The sequence below is a fragment of the Cyphellophora europaea genome, assembly GCF_000365145.1.
Source record: "Cyphellophora europaea CBS 101466 unplaced genomic scaffold supercont1.10, whole genome shotgun sequence".
Classification (NCBI taxonomy): domain Eukaryota; kingdom Fungi; phylum Ascomycota; class Eurotiomycetes; order Chaetothyriales; family Cyphellophoraceae; genus Cyphellophora; species Cyphellophora europaea.
Genome location: NW_008481798.1, coordinates 261993 through 280228, shown reverse-complemented (window position 1 = coordinate 280228; position 18236 = coordinate 261993). Strand labels below are relative to the sequence as shown.

General features: G+C 54.1%; 8 protein-coding genes across 8 annotated transcripts; 4 read left to right on the top strand and 4 right to left on the bottom strand.

Moving 5' to 3' along the window:
* Positions 1–597: 597 nt before the first annotated feature.
* On the top strand, positions 598–2104 carry HMPREF1541_09186 (uncharacterized protein; the record flags this gene model as incomplete). The annotated part of the gene is made up of 2 exons (XM_008713861.1): positions 598–1890; positions 2021–2104. The coding sequence occupies 2 exons, from the start codon at positions 598–600 to the stop codon at positions 2102–2104; spliced, it is 1377 nt and encodes a 458-aa protein (XP_008712083.1).
* Positions 2105–3206: 1102 nt separating this feature from the next.
* On the bottom strand, positions 3207–4164 carry HMPREF1541_09185 (uncharacterized protein; the record flags this gene model as incomplete). The annotated part of the gene is made up of 4 exons (XM_008713860.1): positions 3207–3245; positions 3294–3567; positions 3616–3945; positions 3992–4164. 4 exons carry the CDS (start codon positions 4162–4164, stop codon positions 3207–3209), a joined length of 816 nt encoding a protein of 271 aa, XP_008712082.1.
* A 1387-nt stretch (positions 4165–5551) lies between these two features.
* On the bottom strand, positions 5552–6760 carry HMPREF1541_09184 (uncharacterized protein; the record flags this gene model as incomplete). The annotated part of the gene is made up of 1 exon (XM_008713859.1): positions 5552–6760. The coding sequence occupies one exon, from the start codon at positions 6758–6760 to the stop codon at positions 5552–5554; it is 1209 nt and encodes a 402-aa protein (XP_008712081.1).
* A 445-nt stretch (positions 6761–7205) lies between these two features.
* On the top strand, positions 7206–9803 carry HMPREF1541_09183 (uncharacterized protein; the record flags this gene model as incomplete). The annotated part of the gene is made up of 1 exon (XM_008713858.1): positions 7206–9803. The coding sequence occupies one exon, from the start codon at positions 7206–7208 to the stop codon at positions 9801–9803; it is 2598 nt and encodes an 865-aa protein (XP_008712080.1).
* Positions 9804–10312: 509 nt separating this feature from the next.
* Positions 10313–10721, bottom strand: HMPREF1541_09182 (mitochondrial import inner membrane translocase subunit tim10; the record flags this gene model as incomplete). The annotated part of the gene is made up of 2 exons (XM_008713857.1): positions 10313–10499; positions 10624–10721. The coding sequence occupies 2 exons, from the start codon at positions 10719–10721 to the stop codon at positions 10313–10315; spliced, it is 285 nt and encodes a 94-aa protein (XP_008712079.1).
* A 971-nt stretch (positions 10722–11692) lies between these two features.
* On the top strand, positions 11693–13409 carry HMPREF1541_09181 (uncharacterized protein; the record flags this gene model as incomplete). Its single annotated transcript, XM_008713856.1, has 2 exons — positions 11693–13144; positions 13197–13409. 2 exons carry the CDS (start codon positions 11693–11695, stop codon positions 13407–13409), a joined length of 1665 nt encoding a protein of 554 aa, XP_008712078.1.
* Positions 13410–13435: 26 nt separating this feature from the next.
* Positions 13436–14899, bottom strand: HMPREF1541_09180 (uncharacterized protein; the record flags this gene model as incomplete). The annotated part of the gene is made up of 1 exon (XM_008713855.1): positions 13436–14899. The coding sequence occupies one exon, from the start codon at positions 14897–14899 to the stop codon at positions 13436–13438; it is 1464 nt and encodes a 487-aa protein (XP_008712077.1).
* A 604-nt stretch (positions 14900–15503) lies between these two features.
* On the top strand, positions 15504–17381 carry HMPREF1541_09179 (lysine-tRNA ligase; the record flags this gene model as incomplete). Its single annotated transcript, XM_008713854.1, has 2 exons — positions 15504–15577; positions 15629–17381. 2 exons carry the CDS (start codon positions 15504–15506, stop codon positions 17379–17381), a joined length of 1827 nt encoding a protein of 608 aa, XP_008712076.1.
* Positions 17382–18236: the final 855 nt, after the last annotated feature.

The following is an 18236-nucleotide window of genomic DNA, read 5'->3' as shown; positions in this document are numbered from 1 at the left end:
AAGAAATGACTCGTCAAATGTTAAATTGATGGTCCTCTCCTCAACGCCATTCAATCGCAGGTCTTCCTTTCGCATCTTTCCACAACAATGTCGCCCGAGGTGCTCGCCATCTAAAGCCACAAACGAAGGCCATGAGGGATGAGGGTCTCTTGGACCGACTCTCGGAGCCTGCTCCCCTAACCCCCTCAAACAAACCGCATCCAGGGTATATAAACAGCAATGACTTTCGGGGATCTATTTGTGGGAGGTGACGGCGTAGGACTTACCCATCTGCAATAAGTCAGTATATAAACAGATTAACTTCGTCGCGGAGTCAGTACATACCTTGATTGAAGTTCCGGCCGCTATTGTTGTCGGTGAGAAGGTCAGAGGTGCGGTTCGAGAAAGTGTCTGCGGCAGACGAGCGCACTTGCAAAATGCAAATCTTGGCGCTCGAATGTGCGCGCCTTCCGGAATCAGGACTAGCACATCTAGCCTTGCGAAAAGTGGGTCAGTTTTCAGCCTCGTGGAACGTCCTTGCCAAACAACCACCCTACAGATCGTTCGTCGCTGCAGTGCTATGGGCCAAAGAAGAGACTCGAACATCGGTCCACGAGAATGTCGTCTATCTTCTCGGACTTTCAGGAGGCCCAGAAGATCGGAAATGGCGTTCTCCTCGCCAGCTGCCTCGCTCCGGTAAACACCGCGCGGGACCCAAGACGGCTTGACGCTCTCTCTCAACTTTCAAATTGGCAGACGGCCCCAGCAGACATTCGTCACCACCTCTTCCAACGACCCGGAAGCGTCAAACTGCCCAAAGCGGAAGCCAACTGTTGGGTTGACATCTTCGTGTCATTATGGAAGTGTGTTCGTGACCTTGCCGATATCAGCGCTGGCATTGGTGGTGACTGGAACCGCGCCTTTGAAGCCTACAAAGAGCTCTGCAATCATCTCATCAGAGGCTACACAAACTTTGGTTTCCATGCTTGGACAGTGCCCTGCTTTCACTCAACTGGCAAGTACTTGCGTATGATCGCTATGAAAGCCGACCGTGAATCCAAGCCTGCCACCAATGGAGGTACGTTCAGCGCTGACTTGGCCGATGACATCGTCAATACCAATCAGCACAAAAGGCTCGAGGAGGCGGCCTGGCTAATCAATCGGATGTTCACCGTCTGCTTATCCGACCGCAGCGAGTTGACAGACTCTCGAAAATGGGGCATCTACAGCACCACGAACCTGCTTTTCAAAACGTACTTCAAACTCAACTCTCTCCCTCTCACCCGAAACGTCATTCGCGCCTTAGATGCCGCAGATGATGACCTCCCGCCTCTGCACCTCTTCCCTAAGCCTCAGCAGTGCACATTCAAGTACTACCGCGGCGTGATCGATTTCCTGCAGGAAAATTACGCGGATGCGGAGGAGCACCTTGAGGAAGCGCTGGCACTGTGCTACAAGCATTCGATGAGGAACCGAGAGCAGATATTCACCTATCTGATCCCGGCGCATATCCTGAACCACCACCAGCTCCCGACTCAAGCTCTACTGGATCGTACGCCCACGCTTTCTAAGCTCCTCACGCCACTATTCAAGGCCATAAACCTCGGCAATCTCCGGGCTTTTGACGTTGCGCTAGCTGATGCCGAGCCGGAACTAGTCCAGCGAAGAATATACCTTACGCTGGAGCGGTCCAGAGATCTATGTATGCGCAATCTTTTCCGGAAAGTCTTGCTCAATGCTGGCTGGGAGGAGCAGAAAGATGCAACCACAGGCGAGGTGACTGGAAAGATTCGGCGGACCCGAATCAGGATAGAAGAGTTTGAGGCAGCGATGCGCGTAAGCTGTCGGGGAGGCGACGAGGTTGTGGATCGAGATGAAGTGGAATGCTTCTTGGCTGGGCTGGTGTATAAGGTACGTTTACCCGTCTCAATTGTCGTCGAGCGATTGCGATGACAGTCGGGCACCGCTGCCTGAGGCGCAAGCTTCCGGAAACCCGTTCCTTATGCCTTGAGCCTGACCATGCTGACTCAACATCCTCCAGAACCTCATGAAAGGCTACATCGCCCGCGATCGCGGCATCGTGGTGCTCAGTAAAGCAGGCGCTTTCCCTGGCACCGGCGTCTGAGCGATACAAGTCGCTTCGTTGCGCAAGCGCAGCCGCCTGTCGCACGCACGCACGCGGCCGGATCGCAAGCCCAGTGCCTATGACTTGTAAAGGTGGGCAGGCGTTCGACCAGCCCAGCCAGCCGCATATGTGAATTGCGTGCTGCCTTATCTGCCGCACTTCACCTCAAGCCAGGCACCTCTCGCTAACCACTAGCGAAAAGTTCGATAGATGGCTGCATGCATGCGTGCATGCCTATCACTCTCAAGACTCAAGTTCTAGCCAATACACGTCCTCCTCCCAAAAGTCCCGCGCATCTGGCGGAAGTCCACACTGCGTTGACAAATCACCATTTTCGGTCCGCACCTGTCCTCTATTGGACCCCTGTCATCAGTGGCTAAAGCATCATTGAGCTTGAGACTACTGGGGAGAAAAGGCAGGATGAGTCAAAACGAGTGGGGTCCACGTGTCAACGCAAGGGTTTACGCACTAGGGGTCGACAAAATCGACGGGCGGCCTCCCCGGACTCAAATCACGTCTTTTCGGGTGGTGTTCCTCGTGAATTTTGTCGACCCCTAGTGACGCCAGGCATCAACATACAAGCGAGGTGGCTACGCCAGGCATCCAGTACTCAGCCAAGCCATGACTCGGGAGAAGCAGGGTGCCGAGCTTGGGAGATCTACCATTTCTGTAAACCAGTGGCTCTGCCGTGGCTATTGCTGCGACGACCGAACTGATTGATACTCGAGCTGTTCGATTAGACAGGAAGATGCACCGAGAGTGGTTTCTTACCCAATACTACATGGACGACAACAGTAGGTAATGCAATAGCTTTCATTATCCAAAGCCTAGATCACAGCCGCAAGAACGCCTTTCCCTTATAAGCCATCCGTTCACGGCTTTGGCCAATATTCAGTCTTTCGTTAATGATATCATATTTTCCGAATAGTGTACAGTTTATGGCAATTTCGTATGCCCTTTAGCATAAGTGGCCACGGCAGTAATGTACAGCATGGCGTCCTGGTGGTCTTTCCCACGCCTTGGTGAGAAGCCTTTGGTATTGAAATGAGATATGAAATAGATTGAGCAAAGTCAGACTTTTGGTGATAGATCATGCTTTGGCCTAGCGAGAGAAAGGAGAGCGGACAGTTTGTAGATCGTCCTGCCGTGCGTCAATAGGCAGAAGGCGATGAAGGTTTAGAACACCTACCATATGGTTACACATCGCCACGAAGAGATCAAAGAATAGCTTGCCGCCCTGCTCCATCTCCTGTGCCATAGTACCACTTCGCTTGAAGGTGTTGCGGCTGCGGATGATGAGAGTTAGGAAGTGCGCCCTAAGCTTCGAGTCGCTGTCAGGAGTGTGCGCGTATGCCCATCGAGCAGAAGTCAGAATGGTTGCAACTGCCACGTTGGATTGTAAGCCTTGCTTGCGCAGGGCGAGGCGTTTCAGGTCGTCAAGACCGTAGCGTTCTGCGGCACAACTAGACGAAGGTTAGCATTCGTAGGTGCAGTCAAGGATCGATGCTTACTAAATGGCAGTATCTTTGAGTAAGGCTTGCTTGATAGCATGGTGGTAGATGGTGGGCTCGTATCTGTTGCCATCCTCAAGCTCCCAGGTATCCTTTCGTTTGTTGTGGATAAGCTTTGGTGAATAGTCACCTTTGTAAAGATACTCGAGAACAGCCGAGAGAATTTCAGGCTGTTCGTCTGGAAGATTGATACGACGTGACGATCCATCGTAGAACTGCCCTCGGCATGCAGTGCCGAAGAACGGCGAACGGCAGAGTATATCTTCATGACCCGCAAAGAGGCGCTGCTCCGGGCCAACGCAAAGCGTGATTATCGGAGAGGTCAGCGTGCTGCAGGTATTAGCATATAACAGTGGCATGCGATGACAGATCTTACCTTCCAGCCGATGGACTTGTAGGTTGTTTCGACGATGGCGACCTCACCGAGTCTCCCCGTCGTAGACCAGTCGAGATTGATGCCTCTTTGAAAGACTTTTTGACCTTCTGTGATTTGCCTGCGCCATATCTTGAAGAGAAACTCTCGGATTGTGTAGGTCTGTGAGCGAACATTTTTGAAAGCAGGTGTAAGTCGTGGCGACGTCCTCTCGATGGTCAGGCGTATCGTGATTGATGCTGCACAGAAGAGTGTCCGCTACCCACAACGGATGATGGGAATTTGGTGACAGATTGGGCTGTTGGGGCTGGGTTAGTGATAAAGATACAAAGACGTGAAGCTACATCAAGATGACAACGAGCGATAGATGTTGCAATGAGGCTGCTGCCTGTTAGGATCACTGCTGCTGTGCGGACCTCACAGCGATAGAAAGAAAGGGAAGGGAAAGGCGAAAGGGGCGAGCTTGAATTTATTGGGCAAGCATATGTCAGCCTGCAATGCCGGGAAAGTAGCCCTGGAGCAGCTGTGACAGTTGCTGCTTATCATGACTGTAGCAGGTAAAGAAGGAAGCTGGCTTCAAGGGCTAAGGCAGAAATGGAAGGGCCACGGTCGACGCGAACCTTGACACGGTCGCTCCTTCCTTGATCGCGTTCTCACATGACCACTAAAGCCTATTCGGGCTAGCTTTATGGTGGCACCCACTAATCCAGGCATCGAGATAGGCTGCACATGGTGCGAACCACCTCCCCCGGCTGTCTGCAGAAAGCCTCCTTGCAGGGTCAGTGCCGGTCCGCCTAGAGCCCAGATTCCATCGCCACTTCCCCTCTCCCTATCCGAGTCATAACTGCGGCCGTCCTACGGCTGCAACCAGGCATCCGGACAACCGCCGCTTGCAGCAGTGGTGTTGCCTCACTGGACGTCAAGATAGAGTCACCACGGCGTGCCTATAAGGCAATACATTGCATTCGTCGCCAGTCAAGGCACGGCAAGACACGGCTGCCTCAGACTCCGGTAATGTGATACATCGCCTCCACATCAGGTGGAGAAGAAGATCAAATGTCCCTGGACTCGGTCCCAAGCACACTAGGGTAAGAGGTACCTGCATCCGGCCATCATGAATGGTGTATGGGATTCTGTTTCTGATTCGTACACTGTCATGCCCTGACACAAGCCTTCCGGACGTCGCCCCATACCAAACCCTTGCTCCATCATGATCGTCCTCGTGGCTCCATTGGTCAAGGACCTCTCAGTTCAACCGTGTGGTGCCGTCTTGCCTCCAGGACTACACGGTGTTCCGGTTCCTCGAGCTTCATCCGAGAAAGTTGTGCCGTTCGAGCAACCTATGAGCAAGAGACTGACTGATCGGTTGCATCTATAGCGCCGGCGTGCTGCGGACACCTGCAGCTCCTTGTTTGCTTCTTTGGTACTGAAGGTGGTATAATAGTATGTTACCATGCTGTTGCTGCTGCTGCCAACCTCTTCGAAGACACCGAGAGCTGCATGGTCTGATACACCTTGTGGCTGCGGACTCGCGTTTGTAGGTGTGAGCTGCTCTGTAAAGCCTTATAGAAACACTCTTTTTGCGTCTCTGGGATGGCTTTCCACTGGACAGTAGGGACACTTGAACTTAGCACCCTTGCTCAGTTTCTGTAGCGACTCTTGCGCGAGAACATGGCAGCAAGGGAGCATCATAGGCGGGTTTGCATCTGTTGTTTGCTCTTTCGAAACCGGGCAGACAAATATCGAATGGAACTGATATGATGCCGGCAGTGGTGTTTCGGCTGGAAGCTCATCTTGCGACGTCCATTCAGTATGTTTCTGCTTCTGAATGGCCTGGAGTTTGAGTAGTATTGGAAGCGCAATTGCACCAGCGGTCGCTGCAATATATAGTGGCGAATCTGCTGAGAGCTCTAGGAGCGAGCAGAATTCACGAACGAACGAGCTCGCCACTTCGTCCCATGATGCAGTATTATAGAATCGCGTAGCGTACGGCGATTCTTCTAGATTTGATGCGAAAGCCATGGCGGCAATGAGCTGCTGAATTTCAGACAGATATCGACCTCGGAAGTGTTGGAAGTCGGTCTGAGCATAGAGCAAGGCTTCCATTTGGCTCGATCCCAGGAAGAGCGTGATGTATTTCAGGCGACAGAGCTCGAATTCCAAATTGCTTCCTCTGGCTTCCAGAGCACTGCAATTGCTACGGGCCCAGTCGATGGCAGGTTGCAGGTTGTGATTGTCTTTGAGCTCGCTAAGGATGTGATACATGTTGGTGAATTGCTCTTGCATATTCTCAGAGATGGACTTGTCCAACCCCAGTGGGTGCTCCATAGGCACGTCCATGCCCAGAGCGGCGGCAGCGTCTTGCTGGATCTTCTGTCTTGCGCTTGCTTCGTCATGGAATTCGGAGGCAACATCAAAGAGCCCTTCTCGCAGTAGATGGAGATATATGGCGCGGTTGACCAGGGTCGGATGGGTAGACAGTGCGTCAATCTCGCTACTCGGTAGTGGCTTGTCTTTGAAGACCTTATCTAACGCCCTTCCGTACTTTGTATGACTGCTATGCACGTCCTTGAGACCCGCAAGCATGCCATCAAACGACATCTTGACGGGGTTCTGTAGCTTTGCCAAAGCCACCGCAGCTGCACTAGGATCTTCGGCTATGGCATCGCGAGCCTTCTGAAGTGCATCGATGACATCTTGTGCCTGGTCTCTATTCTTCGACTTGCGGGCGCCGGCCCAGACTTTGTCATGGTCCTTCTGGACGCCATCCATCGTGACGGATGGGGTGTATGAATAGCTTCACTTCGTAGATTAAGGATTGGAGATACGCAGCGAAGACATGGCCAAAGTCGGGTAGGCGGCAACTGGAGCCAGATCTAATATGAGTTGTATCAAGAGTGCGATGGTGGTATCGAGAGGTGCAAGGCAAGATGAGCATGTGAGCGCATGATCTGACGGGATGCGGTGGGCAACGACCGGAGGGGCGCTTCACTTAAGCATTGACAGCCGAGGCTAGCGCTCCAGGCGGACCAATTAGTAGTGACCAATAGCCTCCAGATGAGTAAAAACAGGGCCTAAGACATACCGGGCAGGGCCATTGCGCCGCCCCCCATCTAGGCTTGCGTTGCTTTGGATTGTGCTTCTTCCAGGCGGCGCCCGAGAAAGCTTGAGACTACTGTTTAGCACCTGCCCAGCTGGGGTAGATCTAGCAGTCAAAATGGCCATGCCTCCACCCATGGCGATGCCATACTTCCATCACACTCCATCATCTCCGGAGGACCGACGCTTCTCCCCCAATCCCGACGACATGGGTGACGGCGACAGAGAAGACGTCCGCGTGACGAGGACGTCAAATCAGCTAGAGAGGCCTCAAACAACTCCGCGGCCGCACGCGGCAACGGCAAGCCGGCAGAAGCTGGTCTTCACCGATCCTGTTGCTTTTCGATATCTAGAGGAGGATCCCGACACCATTGTGCTGGATAGACGGAGGAGACTCGAAGGGTACGAGCTGTACATCGTCGAGCAATGGGCTTGTTCGCGTAACCATCCGACGTTTCTAATCTGCACCTACACCGGCGATGCATCGCGGTCTGTCATTGTCAGCGTGCTAAGCGTCCCCTCTGACGCGTCTGCTTGGTCACCGCGCCTCAAGCTCTACCTTGATGCAATGTCTCAGTACCATGCTAAGCCGAAAGAGACGCCTTACGGTGACATTCTAATCACCAACCTTTCGGGCTTCCCGTCGTCATTGACAGTGATTTCGGTATCCGATGGAGATGTGAAAAAGCACCGCGAGGACTTCATTGTCAACGAGGATCTGAAGCGGATGGGTTGCACGGGTCGAGCTGCCATCAACTTACTTCCCCCCCAGCAAAGCACAGTCGCCAAGTTTCATCAACTCTATCGGACGAGTGAGAGTGCTGGCATATACCAAGCAGTGATTGAGCTTGTCAAGCTCTGCCAGAAGGCATTGTTGATATATGGGCGTCTTCAGGAAGCCTATACCGACGGACTGCTTTGCGATATCACCGAAAAAGCGATAGGTGACTGGTGGACTGAGATTGGAGTTTATTTCTACAACACCGAGCCAACCGATGGCGTGCTCGGCCCAAGTACAGTTGCTGCTCTTCTCGGCCTACTGATCGGTGCTTACAACAGGCTAAAGGCTTGGGGAGCCCCAGTGGGAAAGGACATATTCGATATACCCAGCATGAAGCGTGCGATTGGATCGTTCCAGAAGGCCGCAAAGCTGGAGAGGTCGCGGCGATTAGATCGCGAGACCATCGACCGGCTACATCGAGCTACCGCAAAGACCGCGAGTGGTGAAGGTTGGACTGTGCCACGGGCTGTTAAATCGACACTGGCTGAAGTGAGTGGCAAAGGAGGTGAAATGGTGATGGGTATTGTTGGTGGAAAGGATAAAGCAGGCATCTCAGATGTTGAGACTTTGGATATTGATCTGTTTGCACAACTCGTCGTCGGCGCCAGAATGAAGTGGCTTTGGCAGGGAAAATCCAAACCGGTTGATGTCCGCATCGCTGACGGGGAGGGTCTTGAAGGCAAGATCTTCAGCACCGATGACCAGGGCGGCTTCATCTGGACCAGCAATAAGCGAGACTCCGTCCAAGGAACCAATCTTGAACGCGCGGATACGACAAGTACTCTCGCTCCGCCAAGTGCTGAAGGCAAGTCTGGCTTAAACCGTATTCGAGATGCTGTGGGCGGCAAGCTGCACAACCCACGCCCACTTCACGAACGTGAAGAAACGTCAGACTGGAACGATACTCCCACGCCTGGTCTCTCGGCCGTCTCCTCCAGGCTAGAACCAACAAGCACGCCAGACGACCCGCTGCATCCCCCGCTTGATCAGGCTCTTGTTGAAGCCTCACCGTATGCACACAAAAAATCTCCCAGTGGTCATACAGAGCGCGAACGCGCACACTACAACCTCCAGGGACCCCCCGCAACGCGGCAATCACTCGATCACGTCCCAGCGTATCGCCAACAACTCAGGCCTGCTGCACCCGCCTCATCCCCACGGAAGCGCCAGATCGAAGCTTCCCTCTCTGCCCTCCGCACCGATCTACAGAACCCGACATACACCAACTTCAGCACGCCCTACACGCATGACGAACCCCAATCACACGTCCTCCGCCGATCCCGCTCCGCCATTCAACCCGTCGCCACCACCTTCGCCGACTTCCCCCGCCAGAACCGCCTAAACCGTCAACTATCCTTCTCAATTGTCGAGCCCTCCATCCTCACCTTTTCCGACCTCGTCACCGACGATGCCCAAATCGCACCCTTCCCGAAACAAGACGGCGTGCAACAACATTCGCCCGCCGCCGCGATGGCCGCGCGCGACGCTCTCACCGCCCACGCCGTCAAGCGCAGCCGCCGCATCTCGCAGATCCAACAGTCGCTCATCCCCTTCACCGAGTCGCAGGTCGCGCACGTCGAAGCCCTGGACAACAATGCCGCCGCGCACCTCGAGGAGCTCAACAATATGTACTACCAGAAGCTGGAGGAGTATCAGACGCTCCGCGCCACGAGCAGCGACGTCGTAAGCCAGGAAAGGGGGACGCTCAACGACAGTTTGCGTCGCATTGAGGTGCTCGGCGCCAAACTCGACTACGAGCTCAACGCGCTGCAGTCGAGGATGGCGGAGGTGGAGGCCGCAGTAGGGGAGTTTGAAGGGAGTGTGGTGGGGATCGAGAGGAGAGTGGGGGAGCTGGTTGGTGGCGGCAGTGAGGAGAGGCACGAAGGCGTGCCGTGGACGCAGAGGCTGATCAACTTTCTAGGGAGTGGGAAGTAGTTATACCCGTAGAGGGATGATAATTGATGGGGAACATTTAGCGACGGCGTTGGTGGTGAGATTGGATTTGCATTTGTTACATGGAAGCGTTTCCTGGATAGTCACTCAGGGCCGCTTTGGTGGTGTTGATACATTGACCTGAGGATCAACGAGGCAGACAACCGTTCTTTCCTTCGTCTCCTGGTATGACTGCAATGCATGCACGCCGTCATTCTCCCCACCTCCTCGTCACGTACCCGCGTCTCTGAACAGCCGTCTGGGAGGGACTGCCACTCATCTTCTCTCCCATGGACCGCGCTCTCGAAAAGTCGCTCCAGACGAACCCTCGGCAGCGCTCGCCCAGAGGCAGCGGTCGAGCCCTCTCAGCCGCAAGCAACTTCGCCCTAAAGCTCTTCCAGAGCCCTTTCCCTCCTTTCCCACAGATTCACAGGATCTGGCCGGAAGCCCACCTCGCAGCCCTCCCTCACTCCCTCACTCTCCTCTTCTGTCTCTGAGTGTATACGGAGTCTTTACATGCCAAACCCACCACCCATGCCCCCCCGTCCAGCGGCCTCACTCTGCATCTTCTCCGACACCTTCATATTGACCTCAAAAAACTTTGCGACGCAGCGGTCCAGACACACGCTCTCGCCCTTGTTGAGGTCCGCCTCGCGGTAGTCGGCGGGGACGCATTTCTTCATGCACGACGATGATAACCTGAGGGATGTGTGTCAGTCTAACTTACTACTCCAGAGCTGTGCCTTTTTGGGGGGTTGGGAGGGGATATGGAGAAGGAGGAGGGAGGGGAATAATTATGGTAAGGTCATCGGAAAAAACGTACCGGTTGAACATGTCACTGACAAGCTCGATCTCGGCTTCAGCGGCGGCGATGCGCTCCGCGGACGAGGGCTGCGGGCGGCCCATTCCGAAGAAAGACATGGTTGGCGGATGTGGGTTTTACTGGAAGACTGCGGATGAGGAGGCGGGAAGGTGTGGGATTGAATGAGGATTCGATGGGTTGATGCTTCAGTGCTTCGAGGCTCACTGCACATTCAAAAAGTTGTCGGCGATTGATTGAGGAAAGGTCCGCTCGAGGCTGCGCTCTAGGTCGAGAACGGGAAGGTTTACCGAACGGTCGCTGGCGCTGGGGGGACAAGATGATCGCGAACTTCCCGGCGCGGTTCCGATGAACTTGGCAGATACGTACAGTTCGACACGGCAGATATGGGCGGGTTGTTTGATTGCCTGTGGACTTGTAACGTAGGCCTATCTTGACCACCGGCGGAGTACCCTGCGAGGCCTCATGGGTATTGAAGTCTGACATATTATAAGAAGCAGCATCGCGCTGGCCTACGAGTAGTTTAGACCCCGCCAGTGATTGTCTCGTTGTGCAGATTGTGTAGCAAAGCGCCCCCGATATCCTATTGGCTCGGAGGTACCTTCGTTCCCATGTCATTGATCGTGCCGGCTAAGGCACGTACGCCGGCGGGATCTAGCCGCTTCACGGCATCGCGCAGCATCGCGTGGCGCCCGATTTGCTTTTTGCCTACGACAGTGAGGGTTCCAAGGCCGGCGATTCCCAAGTCATGGTGTTCCTAAAGAGTGGTCGGATCTGGTCGCGTACAACTCAACAGGTTAGCCAGCCGGTGCGTTACGCCGGACCCCCTGCTGCCCCAAGTCAAAAATGCGCCGGTTGCAAAAGGCACTTGTTTATTGTGCCTAATCAGCTATCGGATCGTGGGGTCGGGTTTCCTTGTTTAGATGTGGGACAAGTGGAAACCTCGTTTGTGTATATATCTATATTCTGTCTGCCGGGTATGTGGAATGGATTGTTCTCCCTGTTGTGCTCTGCTCGTTACTCTTTATACTTCTATCGTCTCAGCGTGTTGTTGCATATCTCGGCCAGCATCATGGAGTCTATCCTAGACGACTGGCAAGCCAAAGTCGCCAGGAAGCAAGGCGTGGTTCGCAGCAAAGTACCTCAGGAGTGGCGGATTCCCGAATCAGTCACTAGTCAGTTACAGTATCCTCTCGAGGAACATGCCAACCGGCTGATTGAGCTGGATGTTGTCCGCAAGACCGGCATATTGACAGACCGGGAATACAACATCACCGAGAATTACACCGTTGCGGAACTGCTCGAAAGCCTTCAATCTGGAGATCTCTCCGCATCTGAAGTCACATTGGCATTCTCAAAGAGAGCCTCGATAGCAGGTCAGCTGACGAACTGTCTCACCGAGACATACTTCGACGAGGCCATGGAGCGAGCGAAAGCCTTGGATGAAATGCGGGCTCAAGGAGAGCTTGCAGGACCCCTACATGGCCTGCCCGTCTCGCTCAAAGACTCCTTCCGAATCACCGGTTCGGAAGCCACCATAGGCTATGTGTCGTATTTGGGAGAGAAAGCTGAGAAAGATTCACCTTTGGTCGAGATCCTCCTCGAGCAAGGTGCAATCATCTTCGTCAAGACAAATATCCCCATGACGTTGATGACCGCCGACTCCCACAACAACATTTTCGGACGGACTCTGAATCCACACAACACTGCCCTTACTGCTGGAGGCTCAAGTGGTGGTGAAGGTGCTCTCGTTGCCTTTCGAGGATCTCCTGTTGGAGTGGGTACTGACGTTGCAGGCTCCATACGAATCCCGAGCTTGTGCAACGGGACGTACGGATTCAAGCCCACAGCCGATCGAGTGAGCTATGGAGGCCAAGCAGCGCCAGTGGATCCAGGAGCTGGTGGGATTGTCGCGGCCGCCGGCCCGATAGCAAATGACTTGGAGGGCATTCAGCTTTGGACAAAGGCGGTTATCCACGCAGAGCCAGCAAGGTACGACTCTTCGGCTCTCGACATTCCGTGGAGGGACATCCAGTCCAAGGACAAGATGAGATTTGGCTTGCTCGAAGCGGATCCGAGATATCCGTTGCAGCCACCGATCCAGAGAGCACTGCGGGAGACTGTTCGCTTGCTCGAGTGTCAAGGTCATGAAGTGGTGACTCTGCCTGCAACTGAGACACGCCTTGATCAGGCTGTCGAGATCGCCTTCGCAATGTTTGGACTGATGTCAGATGGAGGCGTTCGCATCAAGGCTAGTGGTGAGCCTCCAGTGCCTTCGGTTGTTGCGGCTCTGGCCTTGCTTGAAGGTCTGCACCGTGACCATATTAGCGACATCGTCACCTTGGATGGCTTGAAGAAACTCGCAGCGCTCACAGTAAAGCGAAGCGCCTATCAAGACGCCTGGAGACGTCTCTGGAATAAATACGAAATCGATGCCGTGATTGGACCGGCCGCACAACACACGGCAGTCCCACACGACAAGTTTCAAGTTCCGGCATACACGACGCTATTGAATTGCCTAGACGTAAGTTCACCTTCCAAGTTCTGTGTCTTCGAAGGCTAATTATGCCATGAAGTATCCAGCATGCATCATACCATTCGGCAAGGCCGACAAGACGACGGACAACCAGTCTTTCGAAGTCGGCCCGAACCAATTGTGTGCGCAGTACGAACCCGACCTGATGAACGGAGCACCTTGCGTTGTGCAGGTCTTTACCAAGCGCATGCGTGATGAAGAATGCCTTGCAGCCGCCAGCGTTGTCGATGCATGTATCAACACAGATCGGTAGAGGCCGATGAGTGACTTTCAGACCGGTTATGAGAGGAAAGATGGAATGTCGAACCAGTAGATATCGCGTCGAACGATTTTCGCTCTCCAAATCTGCTGCAACATGGCTCTAATCTTTTCGTGGAAAGCATCAGAAAACTTCAAATAATCGGCAACTTGGGTCAGGGTTTCTTGCTGATGCCATTCTTCCTTTGGCTCGAAGCAAGCAATGACAAAGGCGATATCCATACCCATTGGGACCCCTGGGATATGCTGCATGGCCAGGCCACATTCCAGAAGGATGGAGTCTGATAAAGCGAGACCTTTCTCATCTTGAACACCATACGGAAAGCGCAAGCGATGCAAGACCAGCAAGGCAGCTTGCCTCAGAGACTTGATCTGAGTCATGATTTGAAGCACCTCGATATGAGTATAGCGGTCTGGGAAGCCGGCCGGCGTCAATGGCATCCATCGTTTGATGCTCGACTCAATTTCATGCATTCGCCGTTGCGTTGCCTCGTCTTCAGTATTTCGAGTGTTGCGCAGAGAGTTGCCGAGCTGACAGAGATCGTAAAAAAACGTCAGCACTGGAGGTGAGAGGCCCATATACCTGTCGACCCAGGTAACATGTTTGCCAAAATCTCCGTACCTGAGGGTTGGGACATCGGACTCAAGGATGCATTCAATCATCTCGGTGTACATCAAGCAGATGAGATATGCGTACTCGTCTATTTCGAAATGGACATTGGGAGATCGATACCAGGGCCTGACATGGGTAAGAGCCGAGGCGCAGATGGCTCGACCCTCACCTGTGGCCATGAAAAGGCTGTACGTGACGATAACCATGCCGAGAACGAGACAGACACTCACGTCTTCTCGCTTTCTGACCTGCAACATACGCAGCGAGGCAATACCGACCGCAGCCTTACGCGCACAAAGCTCGACCGCTTTCTGAGAGACAGCAAGATTCTGATGGCGGGCCATGATGACAGCACAAGCCACGAAAGCGTCTTTTAGCTCGGGGACGGCTGAGCTGAGCCTATAAGTCAGGTCGGCGCGATGGGTGAAATGAAAGCTCGGTCCCAAGGTAAATTGGCCGGCGGCGTCGCTTTTGGCGAAGCAGACAGAGCAAAGCTCCCTTTCTGCGTCACTGAGGCCGGTCATATCAGCGAAGGCCTTCGTGAGGTCTCTGGTCCGCGGACTATCAGCTGATTCAGCTGGCGAGGCGTGACTAGCATGGCTTGCAGAATCTGACCGCTCAGTGAAAGAACGAGCGTCCAAAGGGGCGTCGCCATAGCCGAGCGGAGGTTGTGGAGCGCCATGAAGTGGAAGGGTCCTCAACGCCTGAGAGCGTGGCTTCCTGCCGAGCCTTTGAACTGGACGGAGTGTCTGGCAGTCGTGGCCCAAGCGAAGGCATCGTTGACAGACGTCCGAGTCTGGAGACCACTGGCAGCGTTCTTTGATGTTGTGGCAACGGTCGCAGGCCCTTCGGGGCTGGCTATCGGCTGGCATGGCGCATAGTGATGGACATCAGATAGAGGCATCAACTTTTGATACTACTGGGGCGCGTTCAGAGCATACAAAAAACGTCGATGCTCCTTCCACCCGTAGGAGAGATACCACCGATGCTCAGGATATCTAGAACAGTGCATTACAGGTTCAAGGCGACTTCATAAGGAGGGTCCGGACTGTCCAAACAAGTGCCGACCCACCGACCGACGCTGAACTTTAATAGCGAGTGCCCAATGCCTGTAGCGAATTTCCTCGAGCTGATCGTGCCGTGTCTCGGGGCACTACCGCTGCCAGCTTCAGCCAGCATTCCACTGCGGAGCTGCGTCTAGAGCTGCGTCTTTGTGTCGCTCTGCCCACCCTACCACTGGCAGTTTCGTATTGCACCTGTACATACCTAGAACTTCTCCGACACCATACATCACCGCCAACCCATCCACGATCGGCTTATGTGTCGAGCTCATGCTTCCCAGGCCAACATGGCAGTCACGAGCTCAGCCATGCTGTCGCCATCTCTCGAGGTAAGTGTCGAATCCTTCTGTTCCTACGCCGCCAAGATGAAGAGACAAGATGTGAAAGAACCGCTGCGAGTGATGCATGCTACGACATGCACTTGATCACAACCACTCTCAAGAGAATTTCGGACCAGAAACAGATGCCACCTGCCCTCCGCCTGCTCGTGTAAGGCCAAGCTGACCCACGACTTTGTAGATTCTTCCTGACTGAACCGAGTCACTCCCAGCGAAATCTCTCTACAAGGCCCTATGGGGGACTGCAGCACACTGCACAATACGACGACTTCACGTCCAAGGAAGTAAAAGAAAGAATCACCGAACTCGAGCATGCCCGCGTAGCACCCTACCCCCGCTGGTCTACCGCAGAAGCCATCCACGATCTCAGAACTCTCAAGAATACCGCCGAGCCAAGTTCCAAACTGAAGCCTCTACAAGCCATCAGACATAGGGTACAAGTGCAACATGGCGACAAAGACTCAATATTGTCACAGGAGACCCCGGTCCTCCAGGTCGCCGGAAGAATAACTGCAACCCGCTTTAGTGGCAAACGCCTGGCATTTTTCGATATCACGGGTGGGGGCGGCGAGGTATTGCAGATCAAATTGAATCTCGCCGAACTTGCGGATGTGACGCTGGAAGCCTTTCGTGATGCTGCCCGTCTTTTCCGTCGCGGCGACCATATCACAGTGCGCGGCTCGAGCTACACCACGAAGACCGGCCAGCGCTCACTTCAGGCCGTGGAGCTACCAGTGCTTCGAGCACCCTGTCTACAACGACTACCTGTGCCTCAGGCTCTCTCAGAGCGTGATCTGGACCATGATTCGACATCAGGAAGACATGTTGAGATGCTGACCTATCCGGATCTCGTCAAAACGGTCAAAGTCCGCTCGCTACTCATTCAGACGCTTCGACGCATGCTTGAAGAAGATGACTTTGTGGAGGTTCAAACTCCCATTCTGGGTGCAGAATCCGGTGGCGCAACTGCTCGACCATTCCTCACTGCAGCTACCGAGTTCACCGATCGCAGACTCTCCTTGCGAATCGCTCCTGAGCTCTGGCTCAAGCGGTTGTTGGTGGGCGGCTTGACTGAGGTCTTCGAGATCGGGCCCTCCTTTCGCAATGAAGGCCTAGACAAGACTCACAACCCTGAATTTACTACGTGCGAATTCTATGCTGCGCACCTCAACCTCGGCGGCCTCGTGACCTACACAGAGGGTATTCTTAATCAAATAGCTGACTCGATCGAAGCTGGAGCTCCAGCAGGCTCCTTCGACTCTGCTATCGTGTCAGAATGGCAGCAGTGTGCTACCCAGTCCTTCCCACAACTGGACTTTGTGCCCGCCATCAACGCCGCATTGCAAACTCCTCTTCCCAGTTTGACATCACCCACAGCTCGCACAGACCTCATGCACATATTCCGGGACAAGTCCATCCCCATGCCCGACATCCCCACACTTCCCCGCCTGCTCGACAAGCTCTCGTCTCACTACCTCGAGCCACAATGTCATACCCCAACCTGGATCATTAACACCCCCGAGTGTCTCTCGCCCCTCTCCAAGTCCTTCATCCACCCCACCGCCCCCAACCACCAGCCCGTCGCCGCTCGCGCCGAACTTTTCATTCGCGGAAAGGAGATCGTCAACTGTTACGAGGAGGAGAATTCCCCATTCGAGCAGCGTCGGAAGTTCATCGACCAGCAGAAATACGCGCGTGTGGAGGAAGGCGACGCCGTGGATGACGAGGCAATGAAGGTTGACGAAGACTATATTGGAGCGTTGGAGTGGGGCTTGCCACCGACGGGGGGGTGGGGGTGTGGCATCGACAGGCTGGTGATGCTGGTGACGGGCAGAGACAGGATTGGCGATGTGTTGAGTTTCGGGAACTTGAGGGCTGTGACTAAGGCGGCTCAGAGGTTGGATAAGAGAAAGACAGAGCGGCAGGAAGCAGAAAGTGATGAGGAAATATCGTAGCGTGGTGGGTTCTGTATATCAGTTGTGTAGATATCGATTGTACAATATGATTCCCCCGTCGATTGAGCCTCAGCAAGCCTTATCTACCATTCGAGGCTTCCGCCACACCTCACCACTTGCCGATTTTGACCTCAGCTCTCATCTCTGGCAAGAGGGCGGGCCTGGTCTTGCGACAGAGTATTTATGCGGGGAGAGCGAATGTGGGTTGAGGTCTGAGCGATACCTGGCCTCAAGCAAGCTCAACACCTAAACAGTCAATGAGATGAGCACGATCGTGACATTCACGGAGAAAGAGGCACAGGATGAGCTGCGATTCATAGCTCACACGCAGTACCTACAGCTCGAGCACCGGAAGGCGAGGCAGAGAGTGTGAGAGTCCTTCATGGCTCCAAGGTGTTGTTAGGGACGAATGAGAGGCATTTGTTCTCGACTAGCTAGGTGATGGGGGGAGGAGTGAGGAGCAAGTGAAGCAGATGGGCGGTGACTTTGTCAGTAGTTGGAGAGCGAGAGAGAGTGAGAGGATAAGATATAATACATTGGGCCGTATGGGGCGGATCGGTAGGCACGCTGGACCTCGCCGTGGATCTCATGATGAATCTCACGATGAAACTCGAGGTTGGAAGTCACGATGAAAGTTCATGACGATGTCTCTAGGTCGTCGAGAAGCTCGAGAAGCTGCAGACGAGGCTGACCTTTGGGGCTGGTCTGTCATATCGTGCAGGCTCTCTCGTCCTGGATGTTTTCTGCTATGGCGGTGTCATTAGAGCTGCGCTTCCGGCTCATCAAGTCCAAATTCGTAGACTCTCACCGACAGGGCCATTCTCTGTCATGTCGTATGTCCATGTTGAATTGTTG